This window comes from Erpetoichthys calabaricus, chromosome 5 (genome assembly GCF_900747795.2).
Source record: "Erpetoichthys calabaricus chromosome 5, fErpCal1.3, whole genome shotgun sequence".
NCBI classification, from domain to species: domain Eukaryota; kingdom Metazoa; phylum Chordata; class Cladistia; order Polypteriformes; family Polypteridae; genus Erpetoichthys; species Erpetoichthys calabaricus.
This window is the reverse complement of record NC_041398.2, coordinates 202617993-202643961: the sequence shown is the minus strand read 5'-3', so window position 1 is coordinate 202643961 and position 25969 is coordinate 202617993. Positions and strand designations below refer to the sequence as shown.

Below are 25969 nucleotides of genomic sequence, written 5' to 3'. Positions count from 1 at the left end.
GAAAATCCCGAGGCGTTCCCAGGCCAGCCGGGAGATAGTCCCTCCAGCGTGTCCTGGGTCTTCCCCGGGGCCTCCTCCCGGTTGGACGTGCCCGGAACACCTCCCCAGGGAGGCGTCCAGGAGGCATCCTGATCAGATGCCCGAGCCACCTCATCTGACTCCTCTCGATGCGGAGGAGCAGCGGCTCTACTCTGAGCCCCTCCCGGATGACTGAGCTTCTCACCCTATCTTTAAGGGAGAGCCCAGACACCCTGCGGAGGAAACTCATTTCAGCCGCTTGTATTCGCGATCTCGTTCTTTCGGTCAATACCCATAGCTCATGACCATAGGTGAGGGTAGGAACATAGATCGACCGGTAAATTGAGAGCTTTGCCTTATGGCTCAGCTCCTTTTTCACCACGACAGACTGATGCAGAGCCCGCATCACTGCGGACGCCGTACAGATCCGCCTGTCGATCTCATGCTCCATTCTTCCCTCACTCGTGAACAAGACCCCGAGATACTTGAACTCCTCCACTTGAGGCAGGAAAAAATTATTAAGCAACCTAATTTTTAAGTAAAAAAGCAAAAAAAATATTTATGGGAAGTGACTTTCTTCTTGGTCACATCATGGAAATAGCTTTAAATCCTATTTTATACGATATCTTAATATCATTAAATGCAGATTATTATGGTTTTAGGCAAAACTGATTTTGATATTATTAACCAAATAATTCACTGCACATTTTACAATTTAGTTTGACTATCAGGCATGGTTCTTTAATATTTTATATTATGCTTATCAAATAATTTTCAACACATACAGAAATCTAAAGACAGTACTATCTTGTTTCTGTTCACAATTATACAAGAATTTTAAGGGTTTAATGCTAAGACCAGTTTTATTTTCTCTCTACATGTTTAATTCACATACAGTACATAAAAATTAATTTATAAGCTAATATCATCTGGGCTTATCAATAAAACAAAATGTTACATCTTACCTTCTTTTATCCATTTAGTTACTTTTGTACTGTGAATCTTTTATTGGATGAAAATATTGGAAAAAGGCTAAACAAAGCATAGGTATTATTTGACATTGAACTACCTTTTAGCTTTCAAAATGTCACATTATCAGAACATTTCCTTTCATCCATTTTTGTAAGATCAGTAATGTCAAATTTGTTCAGGTAAAAAAATTCTGCAAATCATCTTTCCTTTAGCCAACATATTGTATGAAAAGCAATACAGTAATCCCTCCTCCATCGCGGGGGTTGCGTTCCAGAGCCACCCGCGAAATAGGAAAATCCGCGAAGTAGAAACCATATGTTTATATGGTTATTTTTAGAATGTCATGCTTGGGTCACAGATTTGCGCAGAAATACAGGAGGTTGTAGAGAGACAGGAACGTTATTCAAACACTGCAAACAAACATTTGTCTCTTTTTCAAAAGTTTAAACTGTGCTCCATGACAAGACAGAGATGACAGTTCTGTCTCACAATTAAAAGAATGCAAACATATCTTCCTTTTCAAAGGAGTGCGCGTCAGGAGAGAGAGAACAAAGCAAGAAGTCAAAAAAAAAATCAATAGGGCTTTTTGGCTTTTAAGTATGCGAAGCACCGCCGGTACAAAGCTGTTGAAGGCGGCAGCTCACACCCCCTCTGTCAGGAGCAGGAAGAGAGAGAGAGAGAGCCACAGAAAAACAAAGTCAAAAATCAATACGTGCCCTTTGAGCTTTTAAGTATGCGAAGCACCGTGCAGCATGTCCTTCAGGAAGCAGCTGCACACAGCCCCCCTGCTCACACCCCCCTACGTCAGCGCAAGAGAGAGAGAGAGAGAGAGAGAGAGAGAGAGAGAGAGAGAGAGAAAGTAAGCCGGGTAGCTTCTCAGCCATCTGCCAATAGCGTCCCTTGTATGAAATCAACTGGGCAAACCAATTGAGGAAGCATGTACCAGAAATTAAAAGACCCATTTTCCGCAGAAACCCGCGAAGCAGCGAAAAATCCGCGATATATATTTAAATATGCTTACATATAAAATCCGCGATGGAGTGAAGCCGCGAAAGGCGAAGTGCGATATAGCGAGGGATCACTGTAATAATACTGATTGCTTTCATACCTAATATATAGGTAACCATTAGTATTTTGTAATAAAACATGACGATATTACACCGCCAAAATCTTCACATCCATTCTGGCTCGTATATTTTATGCATAGCTACTAGATCTCTGAAATGTCTCAGTTCACAAGGCATGCAAAGTTTAAGCTTTTTAATTATTATTGTAAAATCAGTGCTTACTAATTTGTCAATTATTTTTGTCAAGACTAATAAAATGGGTAATTAAATAAAATCTTGCATAAAAAGAAACAAAAACTATTTCAATTTCATGAGTTCATAATGTATACAATTTATTGTATTTTTGGCTTCTCTTTACACATAATTAATGCAGTGCCTACACAGAAACTCACTTTCCATTGATAACGCCATCTGGGTTCAGCATGGGAACAATCTTAAAAATATATGCTTCTCGCAGACTCTGAGCCACCGAGTTGTTGCTCATTAAGAACTCCAGAGTTCCTTTCATTACCCAGCTCGAATTTGTCTCACCAGGATGTACTCGAGAACTGAGAAAAATATAGGGACGATTTCCTAATACAAACAAACATACATAAATTATTTATATTACATAAGGATACAGATTACTTAAAAGAGAGGCATTATTGGAAATTAATATTACTCTGACCAGGAGTTATGCATATTTGGAACATAAATAACATGGACAAAAGCAAGTGGAATAACATACTTTTTACTGAGGTTTTGAAAGGGTCAAACTATAACCCAAATTAGCCAAATAATCATTTAAAGACTTCTAAATGATTTAAAAATACATTTAAATATACAACTATAAATGAATGCTAATTAGGATGTCCTTTGGTACTCTGAGTCTCTGAGAAATCCAAGTCATCACTAACTTTGTGGATATTGCTAAATTAAAATTGAGTCTGCCATATAGAACATTATGTATTTATCCATCCATCCTTATCTATTAATTCACTTATACAGGGGAGGGTTGTGGGGCCGCTGGAGGCTATCCCAGCAACCATAGGCCACAAGGCAGGAATACCAATTGGACAGGGAACCAGTACATCACAGAGTGAATAATCCAAGTATACACTGACAGAACATACAAACTCCGTGCAGGGAGCACCCAGGACATGAACCCCGGTTTACTTTTTGGGAGGAAGCACCACTACCACTTTGCCATTTAGCCACCCTAAAGAATATAATTTTTTGAATATGTGCATATGTAATATTTAATCAAAACTTAACCTGTTTAATTTAGTCTCTAGGATATTTTGGAAGTCCAATGATTCATTTTTAAATAATGTAAACTAATACTGTTTGGAACAAAACACAGAAAATAATTAATACATATTTACATAGTTAGGTAAAGTCAAAAACAATGTTCCATGTTGGCAACAAAAAATGTTGATGTTCAAGTGTTTCTCAGTTTGCCTTATTCGAGATTAAAAATTGTCAAAGCTCTCACAGAAAAAGTTTAAAATATACTACTGTTAATTTAAAGAATACATGCAGCCAAATTATGTTGCACAAAAGACAATCTAATACTCAATTGCATAAAATTTATTTGATTTAGATTAATTTATAAATAATAAATGACATTACTAAGTTTCCCAGACTATAGCAGTAAAGGTTAGCAGCTTTGTGTCCCGTGGGAGGTACTGCTATTGATATGTCCTCTCCCCTGGTCCTCTCCTCAGAAGGGCGTCCCGACCGGGCAAGGACCCCAGTCATCTATCACCACATACTGTATATACTCAATTGTACTTCTCCAGTAAGATACTTTTAACTTTAAACTGATAATATTAAATTTTGAGAATCCCCATTAAATTTAAGTGTCATCGTTGGTATTGTTTTTGTTTCTTGCACTTGTGGGGCCCAAAAAATGTCCAAAGCAACCACACCTTGGAATCTGCTAAAACGCATTGAATGACAATTTGATAATTTTTCCAGGAAGATGACAAATAAAGAGGTATAATTCATGGAAAGTGAACTAATGAAAATAGAGATTTAATGTAAAAGGAAAGTGTGACTACATTTTAAAGCTGGTCAGTAGAGGAAAAGCCTCCTTTACTACCATAAGCAAATTACTTCTGAAACAAAGACACTCACTAAATTGAAAGATATTTTCATAATGTTTGGGGTCTGGCACTGCTGTGATAGTTAGGACTGGACAGCTGTTTCCACCCAATGTATCACAGAGCACATCTTGGCGGTAGTATATTTCAGGGGTGCGCAAAGATTCCAGTTTTTGAAGGTGCATCTGTGAATAAAGAACATGAAGTACCAGTTAAGAGCTAGAGTAATAATGACCAAAAAACCTAAAGAAAGAATTTCACGTAATAATTAAAAACTAAATAAATAAAGAAAAAAATGAGGCAATGTGTACATGCAGATTTTCTTGCTTACCTTCAAAGTTGAGTATGTGTAAGGATAATGATAAGCAAAATAACAGACGTCATCCTTATGATCAAATGTTACTGTGAAAGACATGGTATAATAGGACTTCCCCTTCTGACCTCCTGCAGCAATAGAACTTCGGGAAAAGTGGTTCCTATTTTGTACAGTGAACATAAAAAATTATTATTAAAATAGCAACAAAGATATCATTATCCACAGTAGTGTTTATCAGAGTTAAAATAACTTTAAGATACTGAAAAGCATTTTAAAAGAACAAGGATTTAATGCTAAGAGATAGAGTTTGTAAATATTCACATTTATGCAAAAGTCATTTATAGATATAGCAAAGTCTTACTTCTGCCCAAACAAAAAAAAGGAAAAAAAAAAACTGCCTATGTGTTTACAACATCATTAAGCAGCATCTATTGTAATTATTAAACATTTCTAATTACTAACACTTAGTAGCCTGTGAATAACAGGGTGGGTTCTCATTTTGTGTCATTTTTGATTATTAAGAGTGATCAAGAAAAAGATACTGAAAAAATTTTTTTATATTACTTTTAAATCCTAAAATGCTTTGACTCATAATCAGAATACAAATGCCTGCCAACAATGAGTTTTAAGGGGAGTAAAAGCAAGTGTTTCCAAAACATACATAATGTCAACATGGGTGTTTGGTATGAAGTCACATAAATAATGTGCAAAGTAATTAGTATAGGTTTTTTTTATACATTACTCGTACATACTCTGTATTTTAAAATTGTTATTTACATAAAATGGGAAGGAACAGTCCCGGCTTTACTTTATGGTGCAGGCTGCCATTCTTTGTTATACTCAACTAAATGACAGTCAATGATCCATACATAAAAATAAGAAGCAGCTTGTTCAAGATAAGCCTTAATTAAATTCTTATTATCAGATAATGAAACTGCAAGAATTTGATAGAGCAGTAAGTAAAAAATGTGCATATGCCGCATTCTGAACAAAAAAGAGGGTAGTTAAATTTCTCTGGAGTAGGTGAGTTTACTATAATGGGAAAGCATTCAACTGGAGAGGGAGTGTAATATTATTTAAGAGAGGCATGATGAAGCAAATTAATATAAGAAATATACTGTATATACATATATTTTTCCCAAAAAAGGCACAGCATATTAAATACTGCTAGTCATTTTTAAATTACCCTGCTGACTGAATAAAAGCCAGAAGAAAAAATGATGGCAGGATCAACATAAGCTGAAAGAATTGCATGATTACTTACCTATAAAAGGTTTGACTTTTAGTTGGTAAGAACATGGAGTCACTTACTGTATTTGTAAAAGATGCTGAGCGCTATGGGAATAATTAATTGATGGGCCTTTTATCACATAGGGGAAAGAATGCCTCAGTCTTTGGAATCTTTATTAAATACTAGCATACACTTTAAAATTTTTGCATTTCTTCAACTGAATATTTAGTACTATGTGTATTATATATTGATCTTATATTATTATAATGATTAGTAGTACTCTGTACTAGCATTAATATGAATAATTTGTGAAATGATAGGAAATTCCTGTCATACAATGTAGCAGTCATTTGTGTGATTTATATATGTATACTGTATAGTATACATCATCCATCCATCCATCTATCATCCAACCCGATATATCCTAACTACATGGTCACGGGGGTCTGCTGGAGCCAATCTCAGCCAACACAGGACGCAAGGCAGGAAACAAACCCCAGGCAGGGCACCAGCCCACCACAGTAGTATACATCATGTGGTGCCAAATACCTGAGTTACCGTAGGGACACTATTGAAGATAATATGAAATCACAAGACTGACAGTAAACTATCTAGAAACTAGGGGGCTCTGCCCCCTGCTCGCTTCGCTCGCCAACCCCTGGTCTTGGGTAACCTGAAATAGATTTGAAAGAGATTATTGTCGGCGCCTGCGCCTTTCGTACTTTCCCACGCCTTCCGTACTATCTTTGTGGACCTGTGGGGCCTCCGTAGCCTCTTCCGTTTGACTCTGAGGTACAGCGCAGAATCTCTTTTTTGTGTGGCTGTGTCGTTAGTCGTTAGCTATGGGCGCGTTGTTGCTTTATTTCTCATTCACGTTAGTTGAGCTCTTTCGTTTTTGGGCCATGACTCCTTCGTTCGCGGTGGATAAGACTTCGCTTGCGGTTTATGAGACGCGTGCTGTAGGTACCTGCGCAGTATGTCTCATGGTCCCATCGCCGTGTACCTGCGTCCATATCCGGTTTATTCTCGGTTAGTAATATGGATATCATGTCTGCTCTACAGCTTTCTAATGAGCGCAGAAATGCTAGAGCCAACTTTATCTGCATTAAATGGATTCAAGTCCAAAGCACAAAGACTAAATACATGAAGCTTTAAGATACCATTTTTCCCTCTAGTATACTTACTTGTAGTAACAGATGTCAGTTCCAGTCCTTACCCAGTGAGGTCTACCATTTTGTGCCTCCTGGACAGAGTACATCAGAACTTGCATACCTATCCAAAACAGAAATACAGTAAGTTATGACTAAAAATATAACTATGAAACCTTTGGATTTAAAACTGAGGGACACACTGCACTTGCTTAAGATGCATTATTTTGTGGTATTAGCCTTCATTTTTACTTGTTTTTCATGTGATAGTCAAAATTAAATTTGCACATCTAGAATTCTTCTTGCAAGTCATTTAATCCATATTGTATGCTTATTACCATTGCTTTCAATGCCTTTATTCTAATCCCCTTTACCAGCAGTATATGTTCACTTAGAGTATAAGGAAAAAATAATTATTAATGAATATGGGGTCTAGTGAAAGAAGCAGCTAAAACTGGGATGTTCTCAATTTCCAGAATTTATTTCACTTTACTCCGCCCATCCAACATAGTTCTATCACATTCTTACAGGGACCTGGTTGACTTTCCCCTTAAAATAAGATGCAAAGCAGGAACCAACCCAGGAAAGGATACTAATTGATCACACTGCCACCTGAAAACAATCTATACCAGAACATATCAGAGACATAACCTTATTGAACACTACGCTGAATAGATATTCAGTATTTCCAAGGACAGTCCCAATTTATTGGCAAAAATATTTGTACCACATTTTAAAATGACTAATTTCTTAGTCCTGTAGCTTATGCAAATGTTGTACTGTCCATACAGGGCTTTGTCATCTGTACACTGGTGCAAAATATTTGCTTATTATTTATGTAGATTTATATGTATTTATTTTATATAAATCAAAGATCTGACCAACCAGATGTCCTGTGATTGCTAAGCCTAAGCCTATGTTAGTGTGAACACTAAGTGGTAACAGCATTTAATTAGGTTTGCCCTCTGTGAAAGATCACTTCTAGTGAAAAATGTATTCTCAAAAAAGACAGCAAGTGTCACAGCAAATCCAGGTATGAAAGACTACATTTAAATTCAGTTTCTGTAAATTAAAGTGTAGTTATTCTGTGTCTTTGTCACTGAGACAGTCAACTGATTGTGGTTAGTGGTTTATATTCTTTACCATTTTTGTTGTCATTGGACAAAATAAAAAAAAAATATACAACCTGAAATGTGGCAATTAATAAATAACATAAAATTAGCAAAAATGGCCAAATATGTTTTCCAAACTACTGTATGCTTTTGTTGCTTATTTTTAATCATTTACTTATTTCAATGACACTGTAAGAAGCATGCAATATACCTTGACACAAAAACTGTCTTTTTCTGTCAGATAAAAGGTTGGGCTCTATGGCATACTAGTTTCAGCCTGGTGAATTGTCAGCAAAATAGATGTAAAATTGTTGGCTATCAACTGCAACACTTACAGCAGACACTTCAGACATCCACTCTGGAGAGGATGATGAATTCTGAGATTCTTGAATTAAAGTAGCCACTTCACACACTTTTTCTTGCACTCAGATTTTCCTCAAGACATGAACAGTTACAACTTTTAATTCTGTGGTTTATTTATTTAATTTTTGTCTAAAGTATTCTTCCATATGTAATACTTTGTCTATAATGCAATACAAAGAGCCTACATGATCAAAGCTGCTTTGTGTGGGACCTTCAAACTTTGAACATTAAAACAACTGTAGCAAGAACAGACCATTCAGCTGTGAAGGAAATTTATCACACACACACATGCAAATACACATACACACACCTATACATTTTTTACTTCAATTTTTTATGTATCTCCATATTTAAATATTGGTTTCTGTACAACAGATTGCTATAAGGCACATCATAAAATGGAAAAGATACTATCATGTGATAAGTTGTTTACCATTAGTTTCAAACTCTCATAACAACTTTCTGCAGTCTATAAGATGATTAACTGTTTTCTGGCTATCATAATGTATATTTCTTATCTATGTCTTTATAAGCTGAGGAATTTCTTTATCAAGTTAGAACTACCAAGCTGAACACTCAGGATTGTTTGCTGTCCTCCTGCATATCTGCTGTAATAAATGATTAACAGCAAAAACAGTAATCCTTGCTGAACATCAAAAGTGATTTATTGAAGTAAATTCCATGACTCTGCTCAACAAGCTTGCCAATCCTATTCCCCTAAAATCTCCAAAACAGCATCAAGATGAGACCTGAAGGTCCCTAAAAATCTTCTCTCTATCACACTGCTTTGGAATTTATTCCATGTGGTTTTTTTTTTTTTGTTTGTTTTTTGTATGTATAAAAACATTCTAATAGCTGTGAGATGGTTAACTAACAGAATTTTGTTATATTTACATACCTGTAATTCCTAAATAATACTGTGTTGCAGAGTTTTGTATTATAAAGCACATTTGTAACATAGGAAGTTACAGGTTTTACAGGCTTTCCCCACTTTAGGAACACCTGCTTTATGAAAATTCTTTTTAATACTATTTTTCATTTTATGAACCACAATGAAGCTTAATTTCCACATATAAGAAGATTGAATCTAGGATGATTTTAAAATGCACAGCACTAGTACTAACACCTGATCTCCTTGTCAATCTTTCAGCGCACACCTTGCTGCACTCAGCAGATGACACACAATCCTGTTTCTCAGTCATCCTCACATTTGATGCCTAATTCAAAAATTGTCATCACACTGACCCGCAGGATGCAGCAAGTTATGTTCACAACGTGTTGTGGTTTAACTTCTCAAATATCCAGAACAACATAGCTTCAATACAAGACATGAAATATGTGGCAAAACCCAATAATGATCATAAAGTCATCCCCTTGAAAGTAAAATCAGAAGTGCTAAAGCAAAACCCAATGACTATGATTATTACTAAATTCTGTCAATTACTGTACATGTATTTTTGTGAAATTTTAAAAGGGGGGGGGGGGGGATTTTCAGGTCAAGGAAATCCTAAAAAATGTTTTCTATTTAAATTAATAGTGATAGGATTATGAAAAAGTTGCAAGTAGTATTCTGAGATTTTTCAGGTAATGAAGACAGACATTTTATGGTAAGGTTGTTATACTCACTAAGCATGGCACCAAAGAGTGGTGATGTGTTTCATGGTGATTAGTGTATGTTAGGTATATTTTTCACTATACTTGTGAGAATAATGACTTACATAAAAGTATCTGATGTTTATCTTTTGTTCCAAAAATCTCCAGCAGAGGGAGCTTTAAGATTACATAGAGTTAATTCAGATGTCAGATTTTAATACTGTCTTCCAACCCCCCAAAGTGCTACAGTCACTTATGAAGCACAAACAGCATGAATATCCATGTCCCTCTAGTAACCATTAGCTAATTTAAAATTGTGATTTGTAGTTGTCTAAAATCTCTTTCAATTAAACATAAAATAACTGTGAAAGTAATATTTGTAAAGTTAGTGGAGAGCACAATAACAGTCTATATATGTAACATTAAAAAACACCTTTAAATTGCAATATTTTAATTATAATTAAAGACATTATACATTAGCAAAAATATATTTCATTTTTTAAATTGGGATTAATTATGCATTTTTTTAATATATCAACATGCTGGTGTTTTTAGTCGAGATTAACTATGTGCAGGTTTTACTTTTTTTTCTCGCTTCCTTTGACAAAAAAAATGATAAAGTCCCAGGCTAATTATATAATGCTTACATGGAGTCTTTGTAGGTGTCTTTCTGATTTACTGCATTTTTGCAAGCAATTAAAAAGTCAACATACTATTTTGAGCACATTTTAAAGTATAGGCCATTAGTAACAATTTACACAAATAAGTATATCCTACCATAGTTAAATTGGCTGTTGGACTTCTCACAGTTGATTATGTTGAATCGATAGCTGATACCACTGCGCATTCGGCTAACCTCAAAATAAAACCACTGGTGGTAATGGTTGCTGTTTATATCAGGGTTCAATATGAGGTCATATTCAAACCTGGAATAAAGACATTCATATTAGCAAAGTGCATACATAATTTCTAATCCTAAGACGTCTGCAAATGTTGAAGCTGGATGGTGTAGCTAAAAGATATACACCTGAAATATGGCAGTTTAAATTTTGGAATGCTTCTTTTTTTTAGAAAGATATTTAAAAAGCTGACATGAAAAGTAGGAGGGCAAACATTCATTAGTAAAAGGGGTCAACTGAGAGTGAAACTTTCTTATTGAACTTGACCAGTTTCACAGAATACAAAACAAATGTACATACTCACTCATCACCACTGACCAAGGCCAGCAAAGTCAGGTCATGCTGAAAACAGATTTACCAGGTGTGTTTCTACTTCAGACTCTCATAAACAAAAGCTTGTAAAACTAAATTCTCAAAACTGTGGTTCTGTATGCTTGGCTTATTAAAAACGGATATCACTTTCACATGCATGTTTACATTGGAAATTGTTCCAACCAATTTGTTATTCAAAGACTATTCATGTATTTACTTAACCATGTTGTCTTTTAGATGGATACTTTGTCTTTATAAAATTGTATTCAGTTGAGATTCTTTTGGGGGGAAAAAAAAACACAACCTTTAGAAAAAGTGGGGACTATTTACTTAACTTTTACTCACATATCTACTAGTAATTAATAATTTTTAATTAATATCACAGGAGGAAGAAAAAAAATAACATTAGTATATGTACCTATGTCACTTAATTTAAAATTGATTTTAAAAATTATTTTTTACAATAATGATTTCCAAAATCCTTTCCAAAAATAAAATATTTTTGAGAAATCCATTTTAACTTGTTCTGGATAGACAGCAGAAATACATAAAAAAGTATAGATAAAGTAACTGAATCAAAAAGAAAGACTTCATGAAAGTACATTTTGTATCTTTACTAATGCTATTGCAATACAAAATACTTAATTTGCAGTTTATTAAAAACAGACAGTCAAGAAAGATCTGTACAATAATGCTCAAAACACTGTAAGTAGGCAGTTATTACAAGAAAACATGCTTACTTTCTAACTTGAATTGCTTTGCGCAAATTTCCAGACTCAAACTGAGAATTAAATTTTAAGGACTCCCCTTCATCGATAACTGGGCAACTGAAATAAAAAGAACTTGTAAACAAAATATATATTTCATAATAGTGAAATGCATAACAAGCTCAATATCACAGTGACCTTCTTTATGAAAACTGTCATTCATGTTTGATACCAGCACTAGAATAATTAGACAGATGAAAGGATATTTGCCATATGGTTACTTTCATTGTGTTTGGATATAATTTAACTAGAATAAATACAACAGTCAAAAAAATGGCAAACATACTAGTTGCTTATATTGCATAAAATGTAGAAGAATCCTGTGAAGAATTCTGCATCCGATATTTACATCCCTTTTGACATATACTGTAGAATAATGTCCTCATCATACAGTTTGTGCATTTTTCAGTTGAAAAACTTACTATAGATGTCTGCGTTTTGTGAAAAGTGGTTCTTTTAAGCTGTATAAACTTCTCAATATGATAAACCTGTTTTTCTGATCTACAGAATCTTGTTTAAAGGTAGATAAAATACATGAAATGCAACTTAAGTACTTATTAGGTCAAGTGGATAATATTAAATATCTGAATCATCAATATCTGCAAGTAGAACTGACAAACTTTACTGGCAGCCTTGCTAGAATGCCATGTTCATATTTTACAACGTATTACATACTGAATTTAAACTGAAATCTGGAGCTAAAAGTCCACTGCTGCACATTTTAGAGTATCTTTTAAAGATCATTTTTTTAATATTACATGAACACATGTAGGTGGCAGGTTGACATTATTAGGACTAAAAAATGTTCATTTGAAAATAAAACTAACCTATAATCATGATTTCAAGATAAGATACTTAGTGAACATTTTGAACAGCCTGCTTTCATAGACTGAAAGCACTTTTACAAAACTTGCTTTTAATAACTGTGAAATGGAACATTTTCCTAGTAACGGGCAAAACAGGTAACTTGGCAGTAAAATAAATTGTATATTGGGCTTGTGTTTCCAGTTTATTTTTCCATTTTATTTTTTAACCCGTGTTAGGAGGATATATATGTTTTTCATTGGTGGCATTTAATGACAAGTTTTTATTGGCAAATGAGTACCACTTTCTAACATTTATAAACCATACCTAAATACCACATATCGTGTTACCTCAATTTTCCTTATTAGTCAATGCATGTGTATTTTGTTTAAATACTTTTTTGCAATAGCAAAAATAAAACAATAAGAAATAAAGAAAACAATACACAATGATTTTCTTTGTTATATAAGGTGCTCTTGATTAAGTGAAAGGAGAAATAAATCAGGAGATTAATTATTCATAGGCCAATGAAGTATGCAAGAGGAACATATTCTGTACAAAGAAATTACAGCATTTAATTTCAGATTGCTCTAGTTAATACTTCTGCAGTTAGGCACTTGTTTATCAAGGGTATGTACCTAATGCTATACCTAAAAAAACACAGTAGAACCAAATGCACATTGTTTAAACCTTTAGTGAAGGCCAAACCCAATAACCAGCAAGATAGAGGAAATATGTGTTTTATATATGGATTGAATATAGTATTGTACTGCAATATTTTACCATTTAATTGACACAATGACATGATGTAGTGGATCTGTTTTCACATTCAAAGGTTTTATGTGTTTATCTATATTGGTCAAAGCATTACAAAATATATTTCTTCAAAAGTACACTTAGATGGTACACTGAAAGCTTTGTTTTCCCTTTTGAGAACAGCAAAGGTCTTTTGGTGAAGCGAGATAAAGATTTGCGACAATGCGAGTTTTAATAAAGTAATAGCGAGGCAGTGTAGACCCAGTCAGAGTAGGTGTGTGAGAGAAAAGCTATGTGGCCACAAGATTCTTGATGAAGGAATTGGCTAATTGCATTTAGCATGCTCGCAAGTAGTTTAAGCAGCTATCCCTGACAAGGGCTCCATGGTTTGTTTGGCAAACCTGCATTCACTGAGGACAAGGGGGTCTGTGAAGAAGAACAAGGAGAAAAAAGTGACAAAAGGAAAAAAGACTGAGGAAGTTAGGTGAAGAAAAAAGGTAACAGAATCAGTGGGAAGCCAATACAGTGACAAGGTGGCAAAGCGGTCAGGGGAAGCTCCATGGAGGAGCGCAAGGATAGATGCTCTTGGAATAGATCAGACAGCTGTGGAGAGCAGGACTGATCAAGGCTCCACTTTTAAACAGACCACTCTATATTGGTTTATGAGAATCCTGGTTGCGCCTGGAGATAAAGCGTACAGCAACATGTTAAAGTACTGCAACAAGAAACTATTCAAAGTGAAGTTGTTTTTGTTTAATGAGAAACAATTACTAGAATTATATACTGAGGCCTGTTATAACATAAGGTGCTATAAGATTGATCAAACAGGCAAATAAAAAAAAAAAAAACACATACATGCACGCACACAAACAGAAGCCCTAGACATTATCAAAACCCATACAACATGACACATTGCCCTCTTATGAAGCAAGATTATTCCAAGAAAGAGTTAGTAGTTTACAAGGCATTGTGCTTTCTTTCACATTCTTTTTAAACAGTCTGACTTATTTGAATAAAGCACCATTGTAATGTCTTTATTTTTTGTGTTATGAACTTGTTTCATTACATGCACAAGGAAACAGCAGTATAGATGAGTTACCAAACTAAAATGCATCTCTCCTCTATATTCACATGCTATAAGTCATCTGTGGGTTTGCATTACCTGTTTATTTTACTGTATTCAGGAACATATTTGCAATGATAGGATAATTTAAGTGGCAATATTGGTCATACAGTATGCAACATATATGTATGATACGAGTTATTTATTCAAAATTATCAACAATAAATTAACCTACAATCCTAATATAACCATTGTGTGTGTGTTCATCATTGTTCAATAGTTGAGTTTAATATAAACAATTTGCACTTAAACTCTGGACTGTTGAGAACAGAAAGACATCTGTTCAATGTACCCAAAAAAAAAAAAATAAATAAATAAATAAATATCATTGTACCAAGATGCACAAATGAATATTGCCTAAACATGTTTATCAAGGCAAGAAAATGTAAAATGTTTAAGGAGAAATATTTACATAAAATGACAGCTTCATAAACTACAATAACAGTTAAACATTTGTGAACAAACATATATTAAGCAATGAAAAAATACGTAAATTTTTGTACCTGGGCAAATCAAGATCATACACCACTTTATCAACTATATCATTTGACTGAATTAGCCTCTCGATATCTTGAAAGATTTTAGCCCTGCAAACAAAACATGGAAACAGATTTACATATAAACAAAACTATTTTGAAAAAAGTATTCATACTAAAAGGAAATAAATACTGTATAAAATATTAAACTCTACAATAAAAATGCGTGGTATTCTAACCTAGAATAGTATATACCAAATGAGGATAAGTTCCATCTCAGCTCCCAGTTGAGAAAGTTGGGAGCACTGGGACCACAATTTAATTAATGTCAAGTTATTTCTCTCAAACCACCAATGTCCTTGGGCTCCTTGTGTATAAATCATATTTTGGCTCAAATGTATTCTGCAAAGTAGTTGAAAAATTTACAGTGCATCTTCCCCAGAAAAATTAAGAGATGTAACTAGATATTTATTTTTGATGTTGGCAATAATTAACATTTAACAACTGTGATACCAGTTTTGGAATTGTACTAGTTAACATTGATCAGTCTGACTAATCCTGTAACTATAAAAGAAAATAAACTGCAAGTAGATTACTTATTTTAAGAATGAACACAAGTGCTCAAGTAACTGAAATACAGAAAAAAATGGCCTATCCGTACACTATTTACTTTAAAATCAAGAGGAGATAAATAATTTCATCCATTTGTCCATCAGTTTTCTAAAGTCACTTATCCAGAACAGTGTTGTGGGGAAGATGGAACCTATCCCAGCAAGTATCGGGGGTAAGGTAGAAACAACACTTGGACATGGCGCCAGATCATCTCATTAAATAATTTCATTGTAATTGAATATGCAGATAAAAAATATACAAGCTCAAAGTTATTTTTAAGTTGTTTACATTTTGTTAGGATTAGCAAAGAAAGGAAAGTCAGTGATAAATGACATTACAAAAGAGGATAATGTATCCTTTCCATAAACCAATGGGTTAAGAACATAGCTCAACCGGTTTGGAATATTTTCAGTGAATTAAGTAAATTAATGAAATATATATCTGCCTATAAAAAATTACATAAACTCAGCTGTTTCCCTGCATATAAAAATAATTTCAACCTGTTGTACTACACATCATTTAATTAATAGTCGTTTATGATCTCAGAGTTTGAAAAAAAAAATATGACTTACTAATGTATACTATGCAACCTTTTTGTAATGCTTTCATGTACACTGTTTCCAGTATATTAAGGTAATGAAAACTCATTAGTAACTATTTTTACCTTCTGCTGTAACATCAGCTAAACAGAACAGTATTTTGGTAGCCTGTTGCTCTCTGCTGACTATTTATTCACCTCTTTGTAATACCAAACTCCACATAAACAAAGTATAGAAACACGAGAATCAGCAATTCCGACAGAAATTGCATTTTTTCTTTAATATCAACTGAAAAGAATACAACGGACCAATAAACTTTATTAAAAAAAAAAAATAATAAAATATATATATATATATATATATATATATATATATATATATATATATATATATATATATATATATATATACAGTGGTGTGAAAAACTATTTGCCCCCTTCCTGATTTCTTATTCTTTTGCATGTTTGTCACACAAAATGTTTCTGATCATCAAACACATTTAACCATTAGTCAAATATAACACAAGTAAACACAAAATGCAGTTTGTAAATGGTGGTTTTTATTATTTAGGGAGAAAAAAAAATCCAAACCTACATGGCCCTGTGTGAAAAAGTAATTGCCCCCTGAACCTAATAACTGGTTGGGCCACCCTTAGCAGCAATAACTGCAATCAAGCGTTTGCGATAACTTGCAATGAGTCTTTTACAGCGCTCTGGAGGAATTTTGGCCCACTCATCTTTGCAAAATTGTTGTAATTCAGCTTTATTTGAGGGTTTTCTAGCATGAATCGCCTTTTTAAGGTCATGCCATAGCATCTCAATTGGATTCAGGTCAGGACTTTGACTAGGCCACTCCAAAGTCTTCATTTTGTTTTTCTTCAGCCATTCAGAGGTGGATTTGCTGGTGTGTTTTGGGTCATTGTCCTGTTGCAGCACCCAAGATCGCTTCAGCTTGAGTTGACGAACAGATGGCCGGACATTCTCCTTCAGGATTTTTTGGTAGACAGTAGAATTCATGGTTCCATCTATCACAGCAAGCCTTCCAGGTCCTGAAGCAGCAAAACAACCCCAGACCATCACACTACCACCACCATATTTTACTGTTGGTATGATGTTCTTTTTCTGAAATGCTGTGTTCCTTTTACGCCAGATGTAACGGGACATTTGCCTTCCAAAAAGTTCAACTTTTGTCTCATCAGTCCACAAGATATTTTCCCAAAAGTCTTGGCAATCATTGAGATGTTTCTTAGCAAAATTGAGACGAGCCCTAATGTTCTTTTTGCTTAACAGTGGTTTGCGTCTTGGAAATCTGCCATGCAGGCCGTTTTTGCCTAGTCTCTTTCTTATGGTGGAGTCGTGAACACTGACCTTAATTGAGGCAAGTGAGGCCTGCAGTTCTTTAGACGTTGTCCTGGGGTCTTTTGTGACCTCTCGGATGAGTCGTCTCTGCGCTCTTGGGGTAATTTTGGTCGGCTGGCCACTCCTGGGAAGGTTCACCACTGTTCCATGTTTTTGCCATTTGTGGATAATGGCTCTCACTGTGGTTCGCTGGAGTCCCAAAGCTTTAGAAATGGCTTTATAACCTTTACCAGACTGATAGATCTCAATTACTTCTGTTCTCATTTGTTCCTGAATTTCTTTGGATCTTGGCATGATGTCTAGCTTTTGAGGTGCTTTTGGTCTACTTCTCTGTGTCAGGCAGCTCCTATTTAAGTGATTTCTTGATTGAAACATGTGTGGCAGTAATCAGGCCTGGGGGTGGCTACGGAAATTGAACTCAGGTGTGATACACCACAGTTAGGTTATTTTTTAACAAGGGGGCAATTACTTTTTCACACAGGGCCATGTAGGTTTGGATTTTTTTTCTCCCTAAATAATAAAAACCATCATTTAAAAACTGCATTTTGTGTTTACTTGTGTTATATTTGACTAATGGTTAAATGTGTTTGATGATCAGAAACATTTTGTGTGACAAACATGCAAAAGAATAAGAAATCAGGAAGGGGGCAAATAGTTTTTCACACCATTGTATATATTATATATATATATATATATCCTAAAAATAAATGCTTGATGTATAGAATATAAAGTATGCAAAATCTGAAAGAGATTAGAGCAACTGCATACAAAAATACCTTTGCACACCATAAAGTCTTTCAAGAATAGGCTCCTTAAAAGAAGGTGCAATATGACCACAGTAGTCAGGATAAGCCACTTCTGTATACTCTGGAACAGATTTGGTGTTTTTAACAGTTTCAATGTAGAGGTCTGGGTCATGTAAAGGAAGTAAGGCTGCTGTATCCGGAACCTCCAAAAATCCTTGGTCACTTGAAGAATGTGAACTGCTGTCATCATCATTTTCTGCTTCATCCGCATGTGTGGTCTCTGTAGTTGTGTCCACAACTGAAGGTACAATAGATCCTGAAATAATCTGACAACCATTACAACAGTCACTGCACTCATGTGACATCTTGCTATTTTGACCATTTACATATTTAGAAGGACAGTATCTGAGGTTTTTTGAGGCACTTTCTCCACCTAGTGATAATTTGTCCATATCCCTGACAAGTTCATGATTGAGGCACTGTGAAGATAAGTGTTTAGTGGAATTGGGGATTTCAGAACAGACTTGAAAATTGTTCATATCTAAAGATGCTGTTTGATTTTCTAAGTCTGCTGTAGAAAAGGAAGAATTTAAAGTCTGTTTGCTCTCTTCATCAGTTCGTAGAGTTTTTTTCTCTCCTTTTACAGTGTTACGACAGGCAGCTGGCTCTTGATCTGCTGTGGGTACAACAATGGCTCCAGAAAACTTTGGCTCCGAAACTGGAATAATGGAAGCAACTTCCTCTGTTCCTGAATTATATCCCTAGGAACATTGAAAATATCAGAATAACAATTAAATATAAGACATACTTGGTTTACTAAAAGGCCATTTGAAATATAACAACAACATAATCAAAAACAAAAATCCTACTAAACTGTATAACCCATCTGGAATTTCACCTATTGATAAATGAATACTGGCTTGCTTGTTCAAATCCAAACTAGACTGAAACGTACTTTAGATAATGATGATAATCTAATGATAGATGAGTAAACCCCACTGAATGTGCTTCGCCTAGAGTTTGGCAAAATAACAGAAATGTTCACAAACTTCACCAAACTCCACAAACTGCATTGAAGACAATAATGGTGCAATGATCATTTAAGTGTTTCTAAGGGATAGGGAAAAGTTTTCTAACTATGCTGGACCTATTATTATGTTAAAAATGCAGCAGTGCTATAACCACTGTGCCTCAAAAACAAAAGACACAGAAGGAACAAATGCTAGAAACAAAATACAATAAATGGCCAGGAAGCGGTTGTAAGGGCAAGTTTCATGGTTTGAAGTTGCAGCTCTGGGCATAGCGAAACATGCTTTTTTGTTTTCTATTTATCTGAGCAAATGCCTCGCACTACCTTCTTCCATCAAGAATACTAATACTTGTAAATAGTAATACATTTTTTATTTATATTAACTCACAGCTTGCCTTCTGTTTCCTGATGAGGGGAGGGGTGAGGGAAGGCTCCTTCAAGTCTTGTTTTGAGTTTGTTGCTGGGTATATGGTCAATCTGCACGCATATTCCGTCTTAGAGACCAGTGTTACTTATTTATCCAGTGCCAGTACTTGTAATACTGCGAGGTTTTTTTTTTTTTTTTGTTTATGGGGTGGAAATCTAGCAGTGTTTCTCAAACTTTGTGGCTTTGGAGACCCATTTTTATCTTTTTGAGATAACTGGCGACACACACACAGCAATTGGAGTGCCCTAGGGGTAGAAATGACCGAAAGCAGAAGAGACTAGCGCAGCTAGAGACTGGGAAAAATATTGCACAACAATGTCACAATGCATCATGGTGCGCCTGGAAAAAAAATATGCTCCTAAGCCAGCTGCAGAGCAAATTTCCAGGAAAATACTGAGTGAAAAAAGTTACCAGTGAAAACAGCATATTCACTGCAAAAAACACTTTGACAAATTTCTCCAATCAACACTACTTGTTATTTACTAAATGTCATATAAATTGTACACTTTAAATACGTAAGTATGCTATGGTCATGCCATGAGGAATGAGATATAAAAGGTTTAATCAGATTTACATGAGGAATGGTTCAAAACAAAATGACAGCAAATCTTGCAAAAGAATTTCCTTTGCAGTGTAAAGTAGGATTGAAAGCAGATAGTATCCATAACAGTGAGGTAAGGTGTTTAATATGTCCAGGATAAAGCATGTAATTAAAAATGGCTTTACAATATTAATTACTACAATTTTTTGATATTTGCATAATAGTTAGAATATGAAAGAGAAAAGTGAAGGAAAAAAGTTAACAAAGGAACAAACAATGTTTAGACTCACAAGACAATAAAAGCACATTACACCATTTATCTGAAATGTACCCTAAGAAATAAGTCAGTAAACCAGAAAGCATGTTCTGGTAAACGTTTAAAATTCCCACAATTGTGATGTGTGTTTAAGGTTTTAAAGACAGTGACACATAAAACTACATATTATATGTATATTGCATAGTATATTATTTTAATAATTTGTTTTTCCTGTTTATTCAAAGACATACAGATTAGGTGCATTGGCGATCCTAAATTGTCCCTAGTGTGTGCTTGGTGTGTGGGTGGGTGGGTGTGTGTATGTCCTACGGTGGGCTGGTGCCCTGCCTGGGTTTGTTCCTGCCTTTCGCCTGTGTTGGCTGGGATTGGCTCCAGCAGACCCCCGTGACCCTGTGTTAGGATATAGCGGGTTGGAAAATGACTGATGACTGTTTATTCAAGTATATCAATTTTCATAGGTAATGTTTATAGAGTTAAAGTTAAAATAAAGAGCTGATTTACTGCACTACAGCCAGGAATAAATTTTCATTACTCATCACAGACTTTCCCAGCCAAACACTCATATGCACATATTGCAAAGCAGAGAGAAGAATGCAGTCTTCTGTTTTGAAAATGACAACTTCAGTCCAATTGTGCCAATCCAATGGAATTAGACTTAACAACACAGCTGAATAACTTGGGGTTATTAATCAAAACACAAGTAGATCAAAAAAGAAAAGTAGACTAGCACTGCACTTAAATATTGAAATACATTAAAAGATTACTAAAGTTGTATTAACCAATTACTGCTTAATTTGTAATTGGTCATTTCTAAACATTTGGTATCAAAAAAAAAAAAAAAAAAACAAAAAACTGGGCTTCAATTATTTAAAAAAAATAGTTTAAAAAAAGTTTTAAAAGAGATTGATCAAATCCTCGTGAGCAGATGCTACAGACTCCTACAGAACTGCAGGGTCTACAGACGTGCCCAGTTTGTAAATTCTGACCACAGGCTTGTTGTTGCTATTCTGAAGATCCAGCAGGCTACCACCTACCAGGAGAATGAGGCTGGACCTAGCAAGACTCCTAGATCAGTTTTTGCGAGGAAACTTGCAGGCTTGGTTGTGACTGACGATCCTAATGTGATGTGGGAGACCTACCATGACAAAACTCTGAAGGTTGTAGAGGGATGTGTTGGTGTTGCTGAGGTTACCAGGAGGATGTATTTTATCTTGCTGGGCACCTTGGATATTATCAAGAGAAGTCGCAGAGCATAGCTTGATGGCAACTCCATTCTGTGCCAGAAACTGAGAAGGATGACTGCAAGGGCTCTGAGGGCAGACAAGGAGGCATTTCTTAGAGGAATCTGTGAGCAAGCAACACACAATCTATGGTCTAGTAACTCACGTCCTGCTTACAAAAGAATCAAAGCATTACGCACATATCTATGTTCACAGTTATTGAGGGTGATCCACCAATTAGCTGTGAACACCCAATCTCACTGAGATTTCACAGGTGGTGAACCAGGTGAGGGTAGGGAATGCTGCAGGAATCTGTAATATCCAGGATGAACTTTTCCAGGCTGGTAATAAGCCTGTCCCTCCTGGCATTGCAAACAATCTTTGCTTCCATTTGGGAGACGGGCACCATCCCAACTGGCTGGAAAATGGGACATGTCATCCATATCTGGAAAGGGAATTGCGGCTACTAGAGGGAGATAGCACGGCTTTCGGTGCCAGGTAAGGTCCTTGCTAAGGTCATCCTCAATAGATAGATAGATACTTTATTAATCCCAAGGGGAAATTCACATACTCCAGCAGCAGCATACTGATAAAAAACAACATTAAAGAGTGATAAAAATGCAGGTATAACAGACAGTAACTTTGTATAATGTTAACGTTTACTCCCCCAGGTAGAACTGAAGAGTCGCATAGTGTGGGGGAGGAATGATCTCCTCAGTCTGTCAGTGGAGCAGCACAGTGACAGCAGTCTGTTGCGCTGCTCCTCTGTCTGGCGATGATACTGTTCAGTGGATGCAGTGGATTCTCCATGATTGACAGGAGCCTGATCAGCGCCCATCGCTCTGTCACGGATGTCAAACTGTCCAGCTCCATGCCTACAATAGAACCTGACTTCCTCACCAGTTTGTCCAGGCATGAGGCGTCCCTCTTCTTTATGCTGCCTCCCCAGCACACCACTGCATAGAAGAGGTATCCGTGATCACTCGCTCACATACCAGCAACGTGAACAGAAGCCTACTATCGACTGCATCCTGGCACTGAGGGTTCTTATTGAGCATAAACATGAATATCGGCAGAGATTCTTTGCAGCATTTGCTGATTTTTGTAAGGTGTTTAACTCAGTTGATTGAGCTGCCCTGTGGTACATCCTGATACTTCACAGGATCCCCCTGAAGTTCCTGGAAGTTATGGCTGGCCTGTATACTGGTACTTTGAGTGCTGTGCTGAGTAGAGGCAGAATCTGTGTGTTTTTCCCATTTGATTCTGGGGTATGTCAGGGGTGTGTTCTTGCTCCTACCCTGTTCAATGCTTGCATGGACTGGGTGTTGGCCAGGGTCATGGGGGCCAGTGGCTGTAGGCATCTGTTGGGGAAGAAAGATTCACTGATCTTTGCTGATGATGCTGTTATCTTCACTGAGTCAATGGAGGCTCTGATCGGGGCTCTCGAGAGACTGAGTGAGGAGTCCGAGGTCTAGGCTTAAGAGTGTCCTTAATAAAACCCAAGATCTAGGCCTTTAATGACCCCTTGGGCATAGCCATCATCAGTGTCAGCGTCAACCATGTCAAGTGGTTTACTTACCTCGGCAGCAAAATTTATGTTTCTGGTCACTCTTCCTATGAAGTCAGTCAATGAATCGGGAGGGCATGGGGGGTCATGAGGTCACTGGAAAGGGGTGTTATGCGCTCCTGATATCTTTGGAAAAGGATGAAGGTCCAAGTCTTTAAAGTCCTGGTGCTTCTCATTTTGCTATATAGTTAAGAGACATGGACACTTATCCAGTGACCTGTGATGAACACTGGACTCCTTCGGTACTATGTCTCTTCTGTGAATCCTCGGGTAATGCTGGTTTGAATTTGTGTCAAACAAGCGGTTGCACATGGAGTCCTGATTGAGGCACTTTACCTGCATTGTGAGGGAGCATTACTTATAGCACTTACAGCCATGTGGTGTAATTCTCCGAAAGTGATCTGGCTCGCAGGATTTTCACTGTTAAGGACCCAAGTGGCTGGACCAGGCCAAGGAGGTGCGCACGTAATACCTGGCTGCGGCAGAGAGACAGTCATTTGCATAGGGTGGGAATGGACCGTGTGACTGGGATTCAGATATGTTTCATCGTGTGGTGGGTACGGCAACGTGCTGTACCGGCATGCTCCCCAACCTGACCTGACCTGTTCAAAAGAAAATCAGGAAACCTTGGAAAGCTTAAAAAGTTTCTGAAAATAAATCTATTTTTTCCCCAGACAGTATACTAAGCTGATTTTTTACACGTAAAATTACTTGTATGGTAGCAAAAATATCCAAGAAAGATACGGAACATATTTCTAGCTTTGATTATGCAGATTTTTGGAAGGTACCCCATTTTATTGTAATGAGTATTAAGACTTTCAACAAGCTTTCTGTAGTTTTTTTGATGTTGTTTTGTTTATTTTCACTGGCAAATTCATTCCAGTTTTGTCAAATTTATTTGCAGTGGTCACAGACTTAAAACTCAAATTTCTGAAAGAAACTTAAAATAAGGAATTCGAAAGGTTACTAATAGCCAAAATATTTACAAGGTATATACAAATTAACAATGGAATGCTGGTGAAGAAAAATATACCTGAAAATCTTCAGTAAGCTCCACAAAAAATCTCTCATAATATTTTAATTCTTCAGGTGGCCTACAAAGATCTTGCTTTGGTCTTAGTTTGTTGATATCAGTTTCAATATCTTCATTCTGAAGCAGGAAAAAAAACTTCAAATAAATAAGGTTTATATTTAGCAAGACTGAGTGTTAAATAGCATAATGTACACTAAAGCAATGGTAGACACCCGAAATGAACACCTCTCTAGCTACTTTATTCAATATGTAATTATCTTTATTAAACTGAAGTCTTGAATGATGCATTCGCTGAAACACTGGTGGCACACAATGCCAAAAACAAAAAAAAAAAAATATTGTACTTAGAGGTAAGCTTTTCCAGCTGTGCATGAAGTATTTCTTTTCCCTTTAGCGCTACAAGTCCATGAGTGAACTTGAAAACAACTATATTAAACAATTGCTGAAGGTTTTCAAACCTCATTTTTTTTGCTAAATCTTTCACCAAGATCTTGCCATCATTGTTCAAGTATGAAAGGTGGTCTGTATGATGTGCACTTTAAATGTTTTTATTTTTCTTTATGAATAATGGTAATTGGGTATGAGATTTTTTAGTAACATGTTAGCTTTTCTAGCTTCATATAACATAGCTAATATCATCACACCGAATTTAGTAGCTACCCAGTGTACCTTTAGAAAGAAATAAATTAAAAAATAAAAATAAACATTATCTGATTCTGCGACTTTACCACTTTAAGGAATTTATGGCCACTTGCTTTTTATCAAGTTTCAGTGGTTTATCCAGCTCCTCTATGCATAGTGCATCAAGCTGTAGAAGTTTTATTTTTACCAGGAAATTAATTGACATGATCATCACTTTCACAACAATACAATACATTCTTTATAGTATTCCTTAAATGGGTTAGTTATTTCTTTTCATTCACCAACTTTAGTATCGGCTGCAATATTAACCTTTGCAATTGCATCCCTTCCTTCCTGCATACATACATACAGTAGTTGTTGAATTAAAATCTTAGTAGCAGTTACTTATACCTTCAAACTGTGGTCCTTTTCATCATCTTCAGTCTCTGTTTCATTTTCAGCCTCGATGTCATCATTGTCATCACTTTCATCCACCACATCATCCACTGAGAAGAAAACATAAAAAAGCAAATTGAAATTTGACAAATATGCAATAAGAAATACTAGTCAAATGTTTCGACACACCCAGAAATTAACCATTTTGTAACTGAAATTGGTACCTTTTCAATCAAGATACCATTAAATTGATTTTAAAATACAACAAAGACATTACTAGTGCTGTTTATGGCTATTGCTGCTTGAAAAGAATAATTTTTAATTTATTATTCAAACATGATGCAAAGCCTCATTTTCAACTTACAGTATTTGTAATTAGTCAGTGATTTTTATTTTTAAAATTGTAATGAATTTTAATTAAACCTATTATTACCATGATTAACTTTTTGAAATTGCCATTCTCTTTGTAAATGTACTACCATCAAGAGTTAATTTATTATTATGTTATTTTGACATAAATGCCTTATAGGTACCTCAGTTGGCTTGTTCCTTAAATACACT

The 25969-nt window shown here is 35.7% G+C and overlaps 1 protein-coding gene across 7 annotated transcripts in view; it reads right to left on the bottom strand.

Moving 5' to 3' along the window:
* The window catches only part of agtpbp1 (ATP/GTP binding carboxypeptidase 1), a 239983-nt gene that overhangs the window by 62570 nt on the left and 151444 nt on the right, over positions 1-25969 (bottom strand). For all 7 annotated transcript variants that reach the window (XM_051928607.1, XM_051928606.1, XM_051928605.1 and 4 more), the window contains 10 exons: positions 25424-25518; positions 24392-24508; positions 18327-19057; positions 15069-15152; positions 11856-11942; positions 10682-10830; positions 6873-6960; positions 4473-4617; positions 4176-4326; positions 2450-2630 (listed from right to left, as the gene is read on the bottom strand). In XM_051928607.1, coding sequence (XP_051784567.1) covers positions 2450-2630; positions 4176-4326; positions 4473-4617; positions 6873-6960; positions 10682-10830; positions 11856-11942; positions 15069-15152; positions 18327-19057; positions 24392-24508; positions 25424-25518 — 1828 coding nt within the window. The remainder of the gene's footprint in view (positions 1-2449; positions 2631-4175; positions 4327-4472; positions 4618-6872; positions 6961-10681; positions 10831-11855; positions 11943-15068; positions 15153-18326; positions 19058-24391; positions 24509-25423; positions 25519-25969) is intronic.